This window comes from Strongylocentrotus purpuratus, unplaced genomic scaffold (assembly GCF_000002235.5).
Source record: "Strongylocentrotus purpuratus isolate Spur 01 unplaced genomic scaffold, Spur_5.0 spur5_scaffold_14, whole genome shotgun sequence".
Taxonomy (NCBI): Eukaryota; Metazoa; Echinodermata; class Echinoidea; order Camarodonta; family Strongylocentrotidae; genus Strongylocentrotus; species Strongylocentrotus purpuratus.
Window position 1 is genome coordinate 31,206,266 of NW_022145599.1, and position 20,895 is coordinate 31,227,160.

The 20,895-nt window shown below is 35.7% G+C and overlaps 1 protein-coding gene across 1 annotated transcript; it reads left to right on the forward strand.

Moving 5' to 3' along the window:
* The first annotated feature begins 9,891 nt into the window (after positions 1 to 9,891).
* Positions 9,892 to 17,742, forward strand: LOC752268. Its single transcript, XM_030985217.1, has 6 exons — positions 9,892 to 10,160; positions 10,859 to 10,874; positions 11,595 to 11,854; positions 15,206 to 15,511; positions 16,714 to 16,946; positions 17,608 to 17,742. The coding sequence occupies exons 1-6, from the start codon at positions 9,941 to 9,943 to the stop codon at positions 17,740 to 17,742; spliced, it is 1,170 nt and encodes a 389-aa protein (XP_030841077.1). The 5' UTR covers positions 9,892 to 9,940.
* Positions 17,743 to 20,895: the final 3,153 nt, after the last annotated feature.

Genomic DNA, 20,895 nt, shown 5'->3' on the forward strand with positions numbered 1-20,895 from the left:
ATAAAATTGAAAACAGACCACCTAATTCGTCACCATGACGAATTCAATTTCTAGTTTATTATTATTATTATTATTATTTATTTTTAGTTATTTCTCCCCCCTTTTTTGTTCAGAGGATAACTCAAGATCAGTTTAGTCAAAGTCGTTCAATTTCGGCACAGTCATAGGTCATTGTCATAAGACGTGACAGGAACATTTTCAAGGTCATCAAATCATCGTGACGTCATCCAGGCGCCATTTTGTGAAATCCCATTATCCATCATATCTTCATGATGCATAAGCAAAGGTCATTCATATTCATATCACATATACTTCAGGTCAAGGGTTAACAAGTCATTTCATCAAAAGTCACATAAAGGTCATGACGCGCACGTACGCGCGCGTCAAAATTTTAAAATGCTCAAAATCACTTAACTATTAAAGAAGAGTACGAATCAGGTCATTCTAAGCATTTCAAAATATTCCGTCCGTACGTGTCTCCGCGCGCGTTGCGCGCGTTCACGGCGCGCGGAAAATGTCAAATTCAAATTTTGTACATGATTTAGATTCCTCTTACCGTTAATGACAATTTACATTAATTTTAGTCACCCTTGACCTTTCATAAGGCCGTGAGCGCGCGTCAAAGATCAAAATCCGCGCGTGCTGCTATGGGCAATATAATGCAAATTTGATCAAAAACATGCCATTTTAAAAATCAAAATAGCTCTTCAGATAGTCCATTCACCCCAACTTTTATATCATGGTTAGAAAAAACATGAGTTGGAGATATGATTTCATGTCTCATTTGACCCTCAATTAACTCATGACGTAATCATAATGGCCTCCGAACTCAAAATTTCAATTTGCATATTATGACGTCAGCAGATTTTTGGAAAATTGATTGTATCTCTGTAAATATTAATCAATTTTATTTCAAATTTTGATATGTTCTACCTTAAAATATTCCCTACAAATGCAGTTCACACAATAATTCATTTTGACAAAGGTATCATGGCGTATTTTTGCGATTAAAGGAGGCATGTCAATTTTTTACATTTTGCGTGTATTCTGTATGGGACATGACTTTTTCTCAAAACTGGATTCTACATTTTCGTCTTTCGCGAGCAATATCTCCGTCGTTTTATCTTTGTTTACGCTGAGCTTTGAGTATGTTGTAGCTGAGACAATAAGCTATCATAAGTGTGCCCTTTATTTTTCGATCAGATGCCGGGATCATGCTCATATTTCACTTACAAAGTGGGATTTGAGAATTTTATTTTCCGTTTACGTGTAATCGCTATGGGAAACGTTTTGGTATATCGGTAACGCACTTGACTTCCGACCTCGAGGTCCCTGGTTCGAGTCCGGGCGTCTCCAACAATTTTTTTTCTTCATTTTTTTTTACTTTTTTTTTACTTTTCAATGATCATAAAATTGAAAACAGACCACCTAATTCGTCACCATGACGAATTCAATTTCTAGTTTATTATTATTATTATTATTATTTATTTTTAGTTATTTCTCCCCCCTTTTTTGTTCAGAGGATAACTCAAGATCAGTTTAGTCAAAGTCGTTCAATTTCGGCACAGTCATAGGTCATTGTCATAAGACGTGACAGGAACATTTTCAAGGTCATCAAATCATCGTGACGTCATCCAGGCGCCATTTTGTGAAATCCCATTATCCATCATATCTTCATGATGCATAAGCAAAGGTCATTCATATTCATATCACATATACTTCAGGTCAAGGGTTAACAAGTCATTTCATCAAAAGTCACATAAAGGTCATGACGCGCACGTACGCGCGCGTCAAAATTTTAAAATGCTCAAAATCACTTAACTATTAAAGAAGAGTACGAATCAGGTCATTCTAAGCATTTCAAATTATTCCGTCCGTACGTGTCTCCGCGCGCGTTGCGCGCGTTCACGGCGCGCGGAAAATGTCAAATTCAAATTTTGTACATGATTTAGATTCCTCTTACCGTTAATGACAATTTACATTAATTTTAGTCACCCTTGACCTTTCATAAGGCCGTGAGCGCGCGTCAAAGATCAAAATCCGCGCGTGCTGCTATGGGCAATATAATGCAAATTTGATCAAAAACATGCCATTTTAAAAATCAAAATAGCTCTTCAGATAGTCCATTCACCCCAACTTTTATATCATGGTTAGAAAAAACATTAGTTGGAGATATGATTTCATGTCTCATTTGACCCTCAATTAACTCATGACGTAATCATAATGGCCTCCGAACTCAAAATTTCAATTTGCATATTATGACGTCAGCAGATTTTTGGAAAATTGATTGTATCTCTGTAAATATTAATCAATTTTATTTCAAATTTTGATATGTTCTACCTTAAAATATTCCCTACAAATGCAGTTCACACAATAATTCATTTTGACAAAGGTATCATGGCGTATTTTTGCGATTAAAGGAGGCATGTCAATTTTTTACATTTTGCGTGTATTCTGTATGGGACATGACTTTTTCTCAAAACTGGATTCTACATTTTCGTCTTTCGCGAGCAATATCTCCGTCGTTTTATCTTTGTTTACGCTGAGCTTTGAGTATGTTGTAGCTGAGACAATAAGCTATCATAAGTGTGCCCTTTATTTTTCGATCAGATGCCGGGATCATGCTCATATTTCACTTACAAAGTGGGATTTGAGAATTTTATTTTCCGTTTACGTGTAATCGCTATGGGAAACGTTTTGGTATATCGGTAACGCACTTGACTTCCGACCTCGAGGTCCCTGGTTCGAGTCCGGGCGTCTCCAACAATTTTTTTTCTTCATTTTTTTTAACTTTTTTTTACTTTTCAATGATCATAAAATTGAAAACAGACCACCTTATTCGTCACCATGACGAATTAAATTTCTAGTTATTATTATTATTCTTTATTTTTATTTATTTCTTCACACTTTTTTGTTCACAGGATAACTCAAGATCGGTTCAATCAATTTCCTTCAATTTTGGCACAGTCATAGGCCATTGTCGTGAGACGTGACAGTAACATTTTCAAGGTCATCAATTTTTCATGACGTCATCCAGGCGCCATTTTGTGTTTTTTTTTGTACTTTTTACTCATGATCATATCTTCATAACGGAAAGGCATTTCTCATTCATATTCATCATGATTAAGGTCAATATCCGTCCGGTCAATTTCAGGTCAAAAAACGCGCGCGCATGCGTACGTCCGCGCGTCAGCGCGCGCGCAAAAAATAAAAATGCTCCAAATCGTCTCAAATTAATTTTGCATACGTTTTAGGCCATTACAAGCATTTTGCAAAAAAACGCGCACACGCGGATGGGCGCGCGTTTTCGCGCGTACTGATATTTTGCAACATAGAATCGCTAAATTTTTTCTGTCATCATGTTTGACACATTTTTCCAAGCATTTTGATACCTTGTTCACCTTTTTCTGCCCATTAATAACGGAATGAGCGTCCGTTTAAGATAATGTCCGTGCGTGCGAGCTCTCGTAATACATAGCATACATGGGCAAAAACATGCCTATACAAAATCCATTGTAGCGCTTTAGGATGCAAGTTGAACCCAATTTTTTTTCCATATTTTGATAGAGTATGAATTGGAAATATGATTTCATGTCTTATTTGACCCTCCATTAACTCATGACGTCATCATAATGGCCTCCCAACTCAAAATTTCAATTTGCATATTATGACGTCAGCAGATTTCTGGAAAATAGACTGTATCTCTGTCAATATTGATCAATTTTCTTTCAAATTTTGATATGTTCTAGCTTAGACAATTCTCTACATATGCAGTCCTCACAATATTTCATTTTGACAAAGGCATCATGGCGTATTTTTGCGATTAAAGGAGGCATGTCAATTTTTCACATTTTGCGTGTATTCTCTATGGGACATGACGTTTTCTCAAAACTGGATTCTACATCCTGTCTTTTGCGAGCAATATCTCCGTCGTTTTAGCTTTGTTTACGCTGAACTTTGAGTATGTTGTAGCTGAGACAATAAGCTATCACATGTGTGCCCTTTACTTTTCGATCAGATGCCGGGATCATGCTCATATTTCAATTACAAAGTGGGATTTGTGCATTCCATTTTCCGTTTACGTGTAATCTCTAAGGGAAATGTTTTGGTATATCGGTAACGCACTTGACTTCCGACCTCGAGGTCCCTGATTCGAGTCCGGGCGTCTCCAACAATTTTTTTTTCTTCAATTTTTTTAACTTTTTTACTTGTCAATGATCATGAAAATTGAACACAGACCACCTAATTCGTCCCCATGACGAATTAAATTTCTAGTTATATTTGGATTTTGTGAGAACTGTATTTTACCGCATTACCAGGTCAAGAAAATATGTATTTTTCTTCATTTCTTAGACAAATGTAAAATTAGAGTCTCCTTTTTTAAAATAATGGGCTTCGATAAGTGGCTGACATTTAACAGTTGTTCGATTCATGTCAATATCATTTATGTAAATTTTCATGAGTGGAACAAATAAACGTTTTCACAGCAACAATTGTATAGGTTATGACTTAACGATTTTATTTCATCTGCAATGGTTAATTTCAGATTGCCTTCTTTAGAGGATATCCAGTCTTATCGAGGTAAGAACGTCCTTCAAACACAAAGAGCTTTTCTCGAGTGTACATGCTAAACTTGTGCGTCAATGTTTGTCTTATCCATTAGGTCACAGATTAAAGTCTAGCTATGATAATTTTTTATTTTTCCATCACGAAGAACAAGGAATCTGATAATTCATTGTCTGGGCCACTTACTTATTAATCGCATACACAACTCACCCACGTACTCCCTACAAAAATCGCATTCGTATTCATGTATGAAGAACTAAGAGTCATGTTTTCATCAATGACCCAAATACAAGAAATGAAGTTTGAATGAGCTCCCAATTTAAAGCAAATAATATTAATTCAAATATATTACAAACAGGAGAGAATGTCAGTGTCTGGGTAATTAACTCACCCGTTGTCAGTTGCAATAAAGTGAATCGTATGTGAACAGAAATAAGATGAAATCTATATTTATATATCATTCCAAAGACTATCCCGATCTGGATTTACATTTACTTTGTCGATTATATCTGGTCATATTCTTGTGTCATTTCTGTATGTTTGAAATAAATAACAGATAAACCATCAACTCCTTCCATCGTCTCTGTTGAAGTCGAAATGAATACCAGTCAGGAAATCGAAATCGAAAACCACGGCGTATCACTGTATATTCCTCCGGAGGCTGTTGATCAGAGTAACCCGTGCAAGATCACTTTCACCCTCTTACGAGACACTCCCATTGCTGACATCCAAGATGATGAATCAGTGGTCTGCTACGGGGTCAGATGTGATCCTCCAAACATGACCTTCCACCAACCTGTTAAGATCCGAATACCACACTATGCCTTGGTAATGAACCCTGATCAAATCATACCAGACATCGTTTCCCGTGAATGGGATTCAGTCAAGGGTAAGTCTATTGATAGCTAAAATTACCTATTTTTAGTGCTGGGATAGAGTCAACGCGTCATGAGGAACAATTAGCTATTAACATGTATCCGTGGAAACTATTAGTAAAGGAAAAGAGGGTGAAGGTGGAGTTGGTGCTTTTAAATATGGCTTCTTAAATTCAAAACCATTTAAAATAATTATTCTTGACAAGAACACCTACTATGGATATCAATATACAGTATACTGTTAAAAGGTCAAATCGGGTCCATGGCAAAAAAGCATTTCTAAACAGAAACAGCATTTTGGTTTATTATTCACTGACACCAGATCTACCAAGAACATCAAGAACAAGATCATCCAACTCACCAGCCGAACCCCCATATTGCAGAATGTACAAGAGACATCTTGAGCTGTACATTGATCACTGTGCTGAGTGGTGGGTTGTTATTCCTCTCGAACAACAGGTGATCCGCCACCAACTTACGTGCACCACATACATCCCAGACAAGATAGAGAGAGGCAAGGAGTTTGAAGTTCACCTACAGATGCATGCGGACCTTCCTGGGATCGAAACGGTCAGTAAAAAGCACCTGATTATTAGCAATGAATTGTGGAAATTTATCACTTACAACTACTCCACGACGTTTCACCAGTTTCTACTGGCTTCTTCAAGCAGTCTGATTTCTTTTTTAGGGGAAGCCCGTCTTATTGCTACGCGATGAATCAAAGTCTTCATAGAACTAAAAAGGAATCATAGTTAATGTTTACTCGTTCTAAATAATATAATTCCAACCGCCATGCTATCACATCTTGGCTCGTATCAAGCACCCCATTAAGGCTCTCCGTTGCGTTGGAATCCCTGTGATGTATTTTTCTCGAGATTTGTCCCCAATGAATCAATTGTCCTAGTCTTTTAACATCTACACAGAGCCCTTCATATATAAATTCATTCATCTTCATGGTTACAGAGGGTCAAATAAGTTTTGTATACCTTTCAATTTATGATTTTAGGTAAGATTTTAGGAAATTCACAAACAATGTTTTTTGTTGTCATACTCGTTTTTCCTTTGATAGAATGAATGAGAAACAAAGAAACGAATTATAAAAAACAGTTTTACTCAACCATATAGCACCGAGACACAGTCCGCATTCATTTACACAAGTGATATCAACCAATTTTGTGTTCACGAAATTGATCATTGACAATAATGTAATTAAATTTTAATACACAAATCTTTGTTAAGTGCCTCGTCGCAAACTGTTTTACGAATAATTTTATTGCAATAGTCAGAACGTGGATTGCATTCATTTATTCTTCCTAGGTACATATCACATTCAAGTGCCTCGCTACAAATTATTATACGAATAATCGTATTTCACTAACAAGAGTGTGGATTGCATACATTAATTGTTGCTATGTAGGATAAAAACATCATGGCTTGTCCCAACTAACAACACGTAGTATATGCAATTCACATTCTGACTATTGAACTAGAATTGTTCATACCAAGTGACTTTAATATGATATGTAACGAGACACTTAACATAGAATTGTGCATTAAATATTATTACATTACAAAAATGGTCCATAGGTAAAATGGATTCCCCCCCCCCCAAAAAAAAAAACCCCAAACACTGGGTTTGTTTAAAGAAAATTTATTGAACTTTCAAATGTTTCTAGGAGTATGGATGGTTAAAAAGCCGTGATTTCGTACTGCCAAGAAACATTCTAAGAGTGATAAACTAGTTTCTAGATTTCTGTTGAGGTTCTGCTGAGGTTCAAAACATTTTCTTAACCGAAAGAAAGGTGTATCGACGGTACTTAGTCTCTTCCTTTGTAATAGGATATACAAGAGGAGAAGAAACAGCAGTCGTACCACAAGTGTCATCGTCTCGTTCCCTTCAGTGTTGAATCTAAGTCTGGTGACGTCACAGTGACATGTCATCGAGAGGGCAAACAAGTTGAAAGCAAGGTAATCAAAACTCAAAAGGATTTATATGACGTGTCAATGTTTACTATAATAATCTGTAGAAAATATATAACTTTTGTGTTTTCATAGCAACGGCTGTTTTTGATGATCAAGCTATTTTTTCCTTAAAAGTTACCCAGGTTTAATGATAAATGTCAGATGTAAACATGTCAGAGGTAAACGTGTCAGGTAGGTCTATCATTCTTACATTTGGCGTTCTTAACTTCTGCATCTACCTCTCGTTTTACTTTCCATTTTTACCTTTGGCATTCTTACCCCGTCAATGTTTTCCGCTGACATTTTTACCTCAACCATCCTGTGATATTCTCACGTTTTCTCTTTGACTTTTTTTCCCTCTGACATATTTTATGTGACACTTTTATCGGGCAATATTACCTAAACATTCCCTTTCCATGTTTGATGAAGTTATCCGACATTATGTTTGGTGGAGATGCAGTACACATCAAGGAGGAAGAGGGGGCATTTACCACCAATCATAAATATGAACTTTAATGCTTTCTATACACACTCCTCCAATTGCTGCATTTGGTACTCCGGGGAATATATACATGATAAACGCAATCGCATCTACTTGAAGAAAACAAAATGACATACAGCCAATTGTAATATCCCCGTTTGACACTTATTGTAATATGTGAATTGTGAAATTATAACAATGACAATTTTATTATATGGGTATTGAAATCGCCCGTAAGATGATTAATCGAAAAAAAGTTGTGATCGTGTTGGTAACACGAGATGTTATGAATAAATTTACACTTTTTCATCGTAATGACATCGTTTTAAATCTAGTATTGTTTTTTCTTCTTTATTTCAATATCACAGGTTCTCTCTTTGAAGGATGTTCATGACAAGATGAGACACAACATTAACATGTCCGTGACTCCTACTGATGATGATGTAGAACTCACAGGAATAACCATTACGATTGCACATACTGGAAGGCTAGGGGCGTCTCGATCAATTTCTTTTATCATCAGACACACAGGTATAGTTAGTCTCTCTTCGTCATATTTTTTGCACTTAATGAAAAATTATCAGTTACTTTGTCACTCAAGAGTATGATCTAACATTTTTTTTGGACAATCTCATGAGAAATTATATTAAGCACTTAGAGATAATTGCATCCAAGTGTAAGTTTTTCAATGAGCCATTAATTCCCAAGATTATCCGTAAAACAAAACCAAATTACGATTCGGAATGGAATATATTATGTTTTGGTAAAATTTGTTGACAGTTCGTCATGAATATGTACATTCGCTTCTTTGTAATTTGTATTTCCACATGACTCTTTATACATTATACTACTCCTGTAAGTTTAATCATGAGACAAAAGGTCCAGCAAACTGTTTGAAAGCTAAAGACCATAAGCAGAGGAAATTGTATAATATTATGATGATAACAATAAAAAGAGCACAGGTATTTTTCGTATTTTCTCCTTAATTTGTCTTTTATTCAAAAATTGTAGATGGGCAGGAGTACCTATCTCCTTCTGAGCCCCCATCATTTCTTCGGTAAGTTTCAAATCATACATCATAGATGACAATGCTGTTTCGTTTGAACAAAAAGTATATGTATATAAGCTTAATTGGAATGGAAGTTTATACTCTTTAAAAATAATTGTGGAATAGATCGAAACAGTACTTCTGTTTTTGTTTTTCATTTTAGGACTTGACAAAAATAATTATAAATTCAAGTACTGTTCGTTGTAAAAGTTGATCAGAAATGGATTCGATGACATTTCTCTGTTTCAATGCTCTATTTAGTCAAAAATATTGACAGGGCCGATGATGCAATCAAATTTGAAGTTGTGTTTATAGATTGGAATGGATGTAACATTTGGTCCTGAGTTTAATTTAGGCATTTGTGTAGTAAATAAATAACAATGCTGTTTCATTTGAAAAAAGCTACATGTATATCATTTGTTGGAATGAAACTTTACACTCTTTAAGAATTTGGAAAAGATCAAACCAATATCTCTGCTTTTTGTTTTTCATTTCAGGACGCAAACAAAATAATTATGATTTCAAACATATCACGTGACACATAACAATTTTGAAGGGCCCCACCTCATGGTAATTTACTTTGCCAAGGTGATCAGAAATGGATTCGGTAGCCATTCTCCGTTTCTATTTCGTCAACGATACCAAAGGACCGATAAAGCAATCGAATTTTGGGTTACGTTTATAAATCGGAATGAATGTCACAGTTGGTCCTGAGCTGAAGTTTGTGTTATACATTTTTACATGATATACATATTTACCACGAAGCTATTACCTTCGGAATATTTGTCGTGTAATCATTCCTCGGTCTATGATGTATATGGACATATAACAAAATGTCTTGCCATATTCATTAGCGTCATGTTGTTGTGCATATCAGTTACCATCGTTTTAAAGTAGTTTCAACAAATCAAAATTTACCAGAATACCTTCACTTTATCTTGCAGGGCAGTGGAAGAAGTCTTGAAAAGTGACCTGCTGGACATTGATGTCCTTACAATAGCCCAAACAATGACAGTGGACCAGTTCTATGATTTGGGAGTAGCTCTTGGTTTCACCATGCATCAACTGGATGTTATAGAATACAGGAGGTTCCATGACAGCGAGCAGACCATCTATGACATGTTGATGACATGGAGAGAGAGACAACCATCTGGCCAAGCAGCAAAGGAAACGCTTCTCTCACTCATGGAATCTTTAGATTCACCAGCAGAAGAAATGGCCATCTCAGGTTTGACTTTTGCACACAGTGTCGTTTTGATTTTCTAGTCGATGTACATTTTAACATGAAGAAATATACCACCCTATAATACACTAGAAGAAATAAATTAGAGAAGGATTAATTCACTGTTTTTAAAATCGTACCCACATTGAACCTAAAGTAGGCTTCAACCTTTCGGCTTACTTAGAAGAGACGAGTACACACCGATACTTCCAGTTGTTTTTTTTCAAACTTAGCTCCTATAATCAGGATTACTTGGGATAACAAATATGTGTATAGAATATTGGCACTTCATTAACAGTCAAGAAATAAGTTAGAGCTCTAAATAACCGACACGGACGGATGCCCACATACCAATACCTTGAAATCTTGGACCAAGGGCTGAAGTGTAGTAAAAATCAAGTATTTGAGTTATTTCAAGATAATACAATACATAATAAATGTCTTTTTATCCTTCAACAGAAAACAAAGAATAAATAGGGGATGGGATACTAAAAATATTTCTTATCTAGTATTAGCACATCATACTTGTAGCACGGAGCGTGAGAAAAAGAACATGCATTAATTGGCACGGCGTATTAAAACGAGGCTAAAAACTAGTATGATTTCATTTTTTAAAACAAATTATTTATTCGTACATTCTTATTCTTATTTGTGTTTATGTTTATATCTTTATGTTCTACTCTTGCTACATCTACGTGCATCAGACATTGGACTTACTGGGTAAGATTATAATTTATATCAACTAAGGTGTTGATAGTATTGATATTCAACGTCGGTTCAGTGCTATTTATTTCCGCCAATGAGAATAAATGGCTGCAGTATTAACAATACAATACGGTTAGAGTGAGGCATGGGTTTTAATGAAAAGCCATCCTCAAAGCCTAAAGAATTTATAAGTCGTATATTCCAACTTTAATTTGTTTTCCCCAACGTACCATATGAAAACAAATTCCTTGCAAACGGATAAAAAGACTGTAAGGCAACCAATTGTGACAAATCAAAATATAATCAAAATTCAAAAGAAAGGTCTTCAAAAAAACAATAATGGGAATCACTTTTTAAGATAACGAAACAAAAACGAAACAAGAATAAAGAATGCATACATTCTTTATTCTTGTTCCCATTCTTTTTTAATTTGTGATGTGGAGGGATGTGGAGGAAGCCAACAGGAAGACAGTTGAATAATCTGAAATGCGTTGAAATGAATGAATAAAATTGGGGAATTAAATTGATCGAGAGGAAAAGGAGATAAGGGCAGAAGTTGATATAAATGGGGGATGCAAACGAGCAGGCAGAGAGCGAGAGAAAGAGAGAAAAAGATTTACACCCACGGACGCCCACATACCAATACCTTGAAATCTTTCGGTGATTTGAAGTATTTGAAGTAGCGAGAAAATATACTTGTTGGTTTCTTGACTTAGACTTTATCCAATGATACAGAGAAATTCCTGACAGGACACTACTTGCGCTCGCTCGTCAGATCAGACCAAAGAAGTTCTATGAGATTGGCGGGAAGCTGGGATTCAACACGTCAGAGTTACAACACATCGAACATCGGACATTATACAACAGGAAAGACGCTAACATCCAATTACTCTCGCGTTGGATAGCATCTCAGACTTCAGGGCCTAAAGCAAAGCAGACACTGAAGCTGGTTTGGGATTCTGTGCAGGACGCATCGAAAGCAGAGAAAACCAAGGGTATCATAAATAATGCAATTATAGACTTCTACTCCTCTCAAGTACAACATAAGAAGGAATCATTCATTTCAGTGTAAACATGTATTGTTATGGCTTCTTAATTGATGAGGATAGAAATTAATGTTGGTATTATTAATGGGATCATTCACATGTTGTAATTAACAGATGTTAATACTGCCTTAATATATTTCATTAATTTTCAGATGGTGGAAAGGGCATTGCTACGGAAACTGCTGGCACATCTCAAGATTTAGCTGACGAATCAGATTCGTAAGTTTAAGTTTTTGCGAAATCGAATAGGGGCTTAGATCATCATTCCTAAAGTGATTTTCCCGGTTTAATTTTAGAGTCATGGGTCATTTCATTTCGTGTATGGCGAGCTTTCAATTCCGAAACACACGCAAGCAGCATCCAATTTCGCGCATGTCAGTCTGCAGTAGACATTCATCAATCTCGTTACATTGAATGGGCATGCAATTTTGACATTTGTGCAATACACTTTATCTAGGTTAAAACGATAAGTGGTCAAGTTTTGTCTTTAAGCATGTATTTAAAATTACCTGCATAGTTTTGCAGAAGAAAATCAAAACGAAGGAAACGCAAGAATAGATCCCTTAAGAAAAACAAATTATGAGCTAAACGTACCAAGACGAAAAACGTGCGTCATGTTTGAAAAAGAAATAGAGAAGGCTGCAAATCATGTTCTGCATTGAATGTCCAAGACGTGGCTGTCCAGTGGCGAAAATAAATTGGAATACGGCGCAAAATCCTTCGTCCAGTCAAAATCGCCAGCAGGCAATTTGAAAAACAAAATCTGTTCGAATAGATACGATATTTATAATTTACCACTACTCACTATTGAATTGATACATTTCTTCAATTTGTGGTGTAGGTCACTATACTCTCCTGCTAAATATAGATGTGGAAATATATCTGTCATTTTCGTTTTTGCTTCCAACTGCTATGAACAAGGAAAATTCGAAGGGATTTCATTTTGGAGGTGTTGTGGTATAGTTGTTTAATTATTTGGCTCTGAATGACTGGGTCGTTGGTTGGAATCGCTGTCTGTCACTAATGATGTTAGAAAGGATATCAATCAACATTTTTTACTCTCCACCGAGGTGTTAAATTAGTGCGGGGCGGGATGGAAATTTCACAAATAATCTCTAAAACAGTTCAATGGTAGTTATACATTGTGGCCATTTTAAAAATTGCCTGTCAGCTTTTTTTCAGCAGTATATATTCAAGGTAGTCCACATAGAAATTGTGCAGGGGGTGCCCTGAACACGTTGATACCCAACAACCTTTTACAACACTCCATGTCTCTAAAACAATCGAATTGGGGTTCTGCACCCCATCCGTAAAGCGTAGAGTCATTGTCGACATAATGAGGGCTATACCGTGTGAGTCAAAAAAAATTTACACCTAGAAAATTGCTAATTATTTTATAAATCATCTATGAACAGTAAATTATTATACATCTTGTGAAAGAGTGTTTTATCCCAAATCAATTGGTATCATTTTTGTGTGGTGTGTGTTCACGCTTGGATGAACAGGAGGCATTGTTTGCGAGAGTGAAATAAATCGACTTGCGCCAGAATGATGCCCACAAAATGTAATATGTTGGGATTAGCGGAGTGAGAGAATGGATTGAATGTATCGAATGAAACGCCTTGCTATGCTTTTTGCAGAAGCAAAGTCACACACACCCACGCACACAAATGTTGTTTGATGTTTGATATTCGATATTTGATATGTGTGGCATGATTAAATTTGTTAGGGATGTTATTTGGATCTGCAAAGACCGAATTATTATCCAATCCCAAGGGTGGTATTCTCGAAAGCGGCCTAAGTTAAACCTGGCCTAACTTAGTCCGTGGTTTAGTTAGGCCAGGCTTAACTTTGGCCGCTTTCGAGAATACCACCCCAAGTGTTTTACTGTCCTGTCCCAAACAATGCCTCCTCTTCATCCAAGCGTGAACACATACCACATAAAATGGTACTAAATGATTCGGGATAAAACACTCTTTCATAATATGTATACTAATTTACTGTTCATAGATGATTTTTAACATAATTTTGACTCACACTGTATAGACCCATATTATCAGTAGTCGATCTGGCGCTGCTCAGTGGCTGCCGGGCTCACGATCAATTGGGCAAAAAGAATTTCCGTTTCGGTTTAATAAAATTTAGAGTGGACTATTAGGCTATTATTATTATTATTATTATTATTATTATTATTATTATTATTATCATCATTATAATTATTACTATTAGTAGTAGTTGTAGTAGTATTATTATTATTGATACTGTTATTATTAATATTATTATTGTCATCATCATCATCAACATCATCGTCATTATTATTATTATTATTATTATTATATAATTATTATTGTTATTAGTATTAGTATTATAATTAAATCAGTAAAGTAGCAGCTACGTGTTAGCAACAATTGAATTGAAGTGAATTTGATTCATGGAAATGTTCTGGTACGGGGTCATGGGGTTTCCTCTAATTGAAATATAATTCGCTACACGTTAATGGGTACATGAACTTCAAGGTAATTAAATGTATAGTTAACAACTAAATTATTCCTACCTTTACTAAGTTTATCATGATTGAAGTATGTGAAATATCGCTTGATTTTTCTCGAGAATATGAAAAATTAAAGCTTACATCTAAAAGTATTCAACCAGTCCATCTTTCATCATTGTGTTACGAAAAAAGACACAAAATACATCAAATTTACTAGGGTTATGAATATTCTAGTTGTCAACTTTATAAAGTATGTTTGTTTGTTTTGCTTTTATGTTTGTTTACAACAGAGTAACAACGGAGGCTGAGAAGAACAATTATGACAACCTTCCAGAAATGGAGCAAAGTGATAGTACGGATAGTGTAAAGCCAATAAACCACGCCTTAGGTGAGATACATTTACGTATCTGATAGAACTATGTATTTTCACCTAAAATTGAAGGATTCGTTGATTCATTTCATTTTGATATATCTGAGGTCGCAGGCAAGAATCTCCGGCCCGGCGTCAGATCAACGGTTAAAAAACATAAATGTGTAAACAAAAACAAAAAATTGTAATAGTAACCATCTAATGGTTTTTTTAACATCAAAACGTTAATTCATTTTGTCTTTCACTATATATCCTCCCGACATTGTTAGTTTTGCAAAATAAATCCAAATAAAGTGAGTCTGGAACATCATCTTCAATTATACAGGCACTGTATCTCTAGCAGAAGATTCTCGCCTATATGACGTCAGAGCTTGTAAAAGATATATTTATTGTAAAGTATTCTGTTAATAAATATATTTGCACTGCTGTTTTATATCAGATGGTAGATCTGCAACTGGACATTTTGGGGCCCATGGAGGAAAGCTGTCTACCAAATCCCATGGATTCACACTCCACATTCCACCTGGTGCCCTTGAGGAAGATGAGACAATCAGCCTTCGGGTACTGACCGAGATTCCAAATGGCCTCACACTTAAAGAGGACGAACTTCTAGTCAGCCATGGCTTCCAGTGTTACCCGTCTGGACTATGCTTTAAGAAACCGGCAAAGCTGATAATACCTCACTGTGCATTAGTCACTGCTCCTAACAAAGTACAGACCGTACTGTATTCCTGGAATCAGTCAGGTAACTAGATCATATTTTCAGCCTTTCCAAAAGTATAAACATGGCAGGCTGGCATGTGTTTTTCAAAAAAGGCAGATCGTTAGTTTTTGTGAACAAGCTGGCACATAATCTACTGGATTTACCACTCACTGACATAGGTCTGGAGCCCGATAACTTATCAACCAAAATAATTATGGAATGAGGTATGGGCTATTTTGCATTCTGAGAGCTGTTTTCTTGTTTTTCTTGGAGGATTGTGGGGGGGGGGGAGGGCGCACTCACCTCTGCAAATTTAGATCATCATTGGCAATGCTGACAGTACCTCATTTAACATGTTTAATATGGGAATATATGAATCTCTGAACCCTGCAACTGGCGTACTCTGATAAACATTGTCACCATTTTTAGTAGAAAAAAGACTTACAGAAGATCTATATGCCCATTCTTTAATTTTCGGATGGCGATATCAGCTATGGCCATGATTTGATAAAAATGTAACAAATTCTACAATACCAGTCAGGAACTCAAATACGTTAAGAACTTTTCTCAGAAAACTCATACAATTTTGCCCCATACACGTCCTTATGTTAACTCAATTTGACAATTTGGTAACAAAATCACTAGTAGAATTCAGCATTCCCTCCATGACATTAATTAGTTTGCTATGTTTTCTCTTATTTTTGTCAATGCAAAAATGACAAAATATTGAAAATAAGGCCCGAAGACCCTCTAACCAGTTCGACAAATTTAAACCAATTCTGTGGTTTCGGGGGTTCTTTGCACGGCAGATCAAATTAAAAATTTAAATGCAATACACTTTTTTTAAAAGTTATTTGGTATAAGGACAGAGTAATCATGGTCATCAAAAAATTAAATTTTCGATTCCTCAATTAGGCCATTACTAGATTAAAGCCTATATACAGATTGTTTTTTCTACTGTTACTGAAAAAGAATAATTGAGAGACATTTTCATTTTGGTTTTGTGAAGGAAATAAGAATTTATTGAATTGAATGGAAAAATAGATAAATAAGTAGCCCTCATATTTGAAAATGTTATGTTTATTGGAGTATGAACAATAAAGTTAGTCTTGTCTAATTTGTCATTTTACCCTTTTGAATTGTACTCCAGTCGCAAAAATACGATTAGCTAAGAGAAACTTCCAAGATCTAAGTCGTTTCTCGTCTTTTTAAAATGAATTGAATTTGTTTGGTTTATTTGAAAGGTACACCTAAACGGCTTCAACATTCTCCCGACATTACTTGTTCAGTTCAAGAACGGTGGCTAGAGATTTCAATCAGCCATTTTTCTGGAGGATACTTTGCGATATATTGGGACTGGCTATTTCTGAAGGGCATCTTACTGTCATGCATGTCGTTTCTACCTAGAGTCGTGCCTTCAAATAGATTACCAATACTGGAGGTTCGCTTCGCCAAGAAGCCTCATGGCCAGAAATGGGTAAACGGATATTTAACACCATTATTTTATGGCGTATTTAGTTTGATAACTTCAGGGAGCCTTTTTTTCGTTATGGGATGTTTTACTCTCCCATTCAACATTTTCTGATGCAAATCAACAATTTTCAAGCCTTGTCTGTATTAGAAGAAAACAAAAATCGAGCTTTCATCTCTGTTTCATCTCTAACCTACTTCAGCCCCTTTTTCTTCTTAAAACAACGATATTGTTACTTTTTCCCTCTCGTTTGTCACGTTTGTAACAGTTTCATCTTAACTGCTGTCTTGAGTGTTAGACTATACTTTGTAACTTGTCCAATTTGATAATATCAATTAAACGAATGAAAAAATGTCCCGATGCCTGAAATATACCTTCAGACTAATCTGTGACATCTCTACTGTGAATAGTAGGTCCTATACTCTTTCTGGCAGTTTTTCTCATGCTATGGCCATTTTGGACGTTGCCATTTTCTTGCCAACCAAAGCCTGAATTGGTTGACCCATGCAACCACAGGTTATTCCTTCTGACGATTCCTGTGTGGCATGGATTTTAGTTGAAAAAGCTGAGGGTAGGAGTATGATACAAGCATACGTATGATTTATATATTCTTGATAATCTCAAGGTTACTTAATCTGAATCCTTGTTTGTATACTTGATTTCTCAGAACGACGTCCATGTATTAAATGACCCCCATCTCCAACCTGTGAAGACCGATGACGATGAAGTTCTGTTTCACCGAAGCAAACTAAGCGTCACTTGTCAGCCAGTGAGTGGGAAGAGTCCAGAGACACAGGTATAAAGTGTATTTTTTACGACGGGTCTCGGCATTACCATGCTTAGTTAAGATAAACTGAAACAAGGGCCTTTAATAGTCCGTGCAACCAATATTTATATGTACTTTAGTTCAAGTATTTACACCAACTGGTCCTTTATAGCACATATAATAAAAAAGTAAATAAATATCTGCAAATCATAATGAGTATAATGCATACATGCATGCGTTACTTTGAATTTACTATTTGACTTTTTCTGGCAATATAATCAAATTGAATGAAGGAACTTTTAATTGCAGTAGATTAAAGTAGAAGCAACATTGGGAAATTGATCGGATAAAGTTTAATTTGCTTTTCTACAGTAATTTCATCAGTAATCTCTGCATCTTTTTTCAGTTTCGGCGCATTTTTCATACAGTCGGGCTTGCAAACTAATTATTTCATCTGCCATTTTCCTCAGGATATTCAGCACAACGAAATGAGCTTGGATTGTAAAGTGACAAAGTACTTCAAGCTCGATCTACCAGACAAAGGCGAAAATAGTAATGAGACATTAGTGACACTTGACTTGGTTCAAACCACTACACATACGATCATATTCAACACATATTTCCCAGGTAAAGCATTTCATGGAGAAACTTGTTCTAATCCTAGAGTATCAATAGTGCATAACTTATCACAAGGCACCTGTTGCGGCAAAATGACATCCTATTGGTAATATGCACATTACAACTCGACCTGTGGTGCATAAACGCCAAACAGAAATAAAATGATCTCTATATTGAAATAACTAAAAGTTAAGGTTAAGCGACTTTAAAATCAAAACTTGATATCTTGATGTACATCTATAGGCCTTTATTTATTAACATTTGTTTTGTTTCACTCTAATCATAGTAGGGCCGTCACTACTTAGTTTATTTCATTCGACCTTACAGTGAAAGACGAATTGAATATATAGACGAAATTAAGATAGATCACCAGTCATGTAGACGAACTAAAGTATGGACGAAATGTGTTCGGACAAAATGGTTGTTGGAGTAATTGAGGTTCAGACAATTTTATTAGAGAAAAAAAATGAGAAATGGATCGAATAATGATGGAACAAATGGTTATTGGATCAAGACGTACAAATTATTGATTTGAGGAAGTGGCAATTAGAACCACATGGTTATAGATTAGCCCTACTTGCTATTCAGACTAAATAATGATTGTACGAAACGTTGACTGGATCATTTTTATAAATCACCCGATATGTAGATGACCTAAAACTTGTAAGATGAACATCTGTTACCTGACCAGTTTTTAGTGATACATTAGTTGACATATTTGTGATTTTCTTTGAATTTCACCTTTAATTTTGTGTAATTGGCAGGATTTGGCGAAATGTTTACAGAACGGTACGCTTCTTCATCCTCAACCACCGTTAACAAGTGAGTAGAACTACAATATACGCGCGCATATGTGTGTTGTGTGTGTGTGTGTGTGTGTGTGTGTGTGGGTGGATAGGTTTATATATATATATATATATATATATATATATAGGCGTGAAGAAAATGGCCTAGGAACGTGAGACGTAGCTGTACGTTACAATTTGATTACAAGCTTTCGGCTTGTGAGGCCTTCTTCAGGTTCTGAAGTGCAAACACATACAGAAACAAATACATTGTACGAACAAATATACATGGCATACAAACTTAATATCACTCAATTATAGTCAAGCATCATGAACATAGCAAAAATTAGTACCAGAAATACTTCGGAATAAACTTAGAAATGATTATGCAATTTCACACAAGCAAGGTAAAACACTTTGAAATTGCATAATCATTTCTAAGTTTATTCCGCAGTATTTCTCGTAGCGGGCAGTTTTGGAAAGGGGACAGGCTGACGTCATGTGTCTTGTCCGATACCAACATTCCCCGTTTCTAAGTTATGCTCGCGCGCGAAGGCGCACGAGCAACATTTTTGACATTTTCACCAGGGGGGCTGCAGCCTCTTGCCCGACTATCAATTTTCTGATTTCACAACTAGCGAGCGAGCGAAAATTTGAGCATATTTATGTTGTAAAAGTGTTATTTATCACAAAAATATACGAGATAAGATATTTAAAAAAAAAAATGCATATTCGGGCAGCTCAGTAATTGTCGCTAATGAGTCAATTTGACATTTGAAATTATCATGTTATCGAACAAATTTAGTGATTACATAGACTATGCACGATACATATAATAATTAGGATGATGATGATGAAGGTTTTAATAATTAAGATGATGATGAGGATGATGATGATAATGACGATGATGATGATAATAATGGTGATAATAATGATAATCATCATCATCATCAATTATAGTAATAATAATTACGTAAACATTATTATTAGTAGTAATCGTTTTCTTATAATTATCATTATTACGATCATCATCATTGATTATTATTGTATTTACTACCAGACTCTGCGTTTTTACCCTTGCCAGAAAAATACCGTTCCGTCTGTAATTTCGGACAATATGTTTCCAAATGTTTATATATCACAGGCAATATAATTATTCTGATACCCCCAGGCTGTTATAGTGCATGCTCGAGCCAAAATACACATTTTTTAGTGTCACGTGATAGCTTCTCATCCAATAGGATGCTCTTAAACAATATCCAATCGTACCCATTTGATTTATTATTTATTTTACAGTACTGTCAGTGAAATGGAGTTCCTGAAGCTGGCCCAGGAAATCGCTCCATCATACTTTAAGGCGGTAGGGATATCTCTAGGGATCCCTTATGCTCAGTTAGAGAAGATCACGAGTAAGAAGAACGAAACCGATGCGTTACTGGATGTATTCATGAAATGGAATGTCATGCAGCAACCTCCACACTCAAACAAACGGCAGCTCTTGGCAGACAAACTACGAGAGATTGACTTGGGTGGCCTATCAGACAAATTAGTCAATGAATCTCTAATTCGAACAACACAGGTAAACTGTGAAGGAGGACAGAACGAAAAGGGAGGAGAAAGGAGATGAAATAAGAAGAGATAGAGGAAGAAAAAAAAGAACAATTAAAAAGAAAAAAGAGTGAGGGGAGAAAAAGGGGAAAGGTGGAGAGGAGAGAGAGAGAGAGATTGCAGAAAACAAAGAAAAGAAGAGAAAAATGAAAGATGAAGAAAGGAAAGAGGAAGCAAA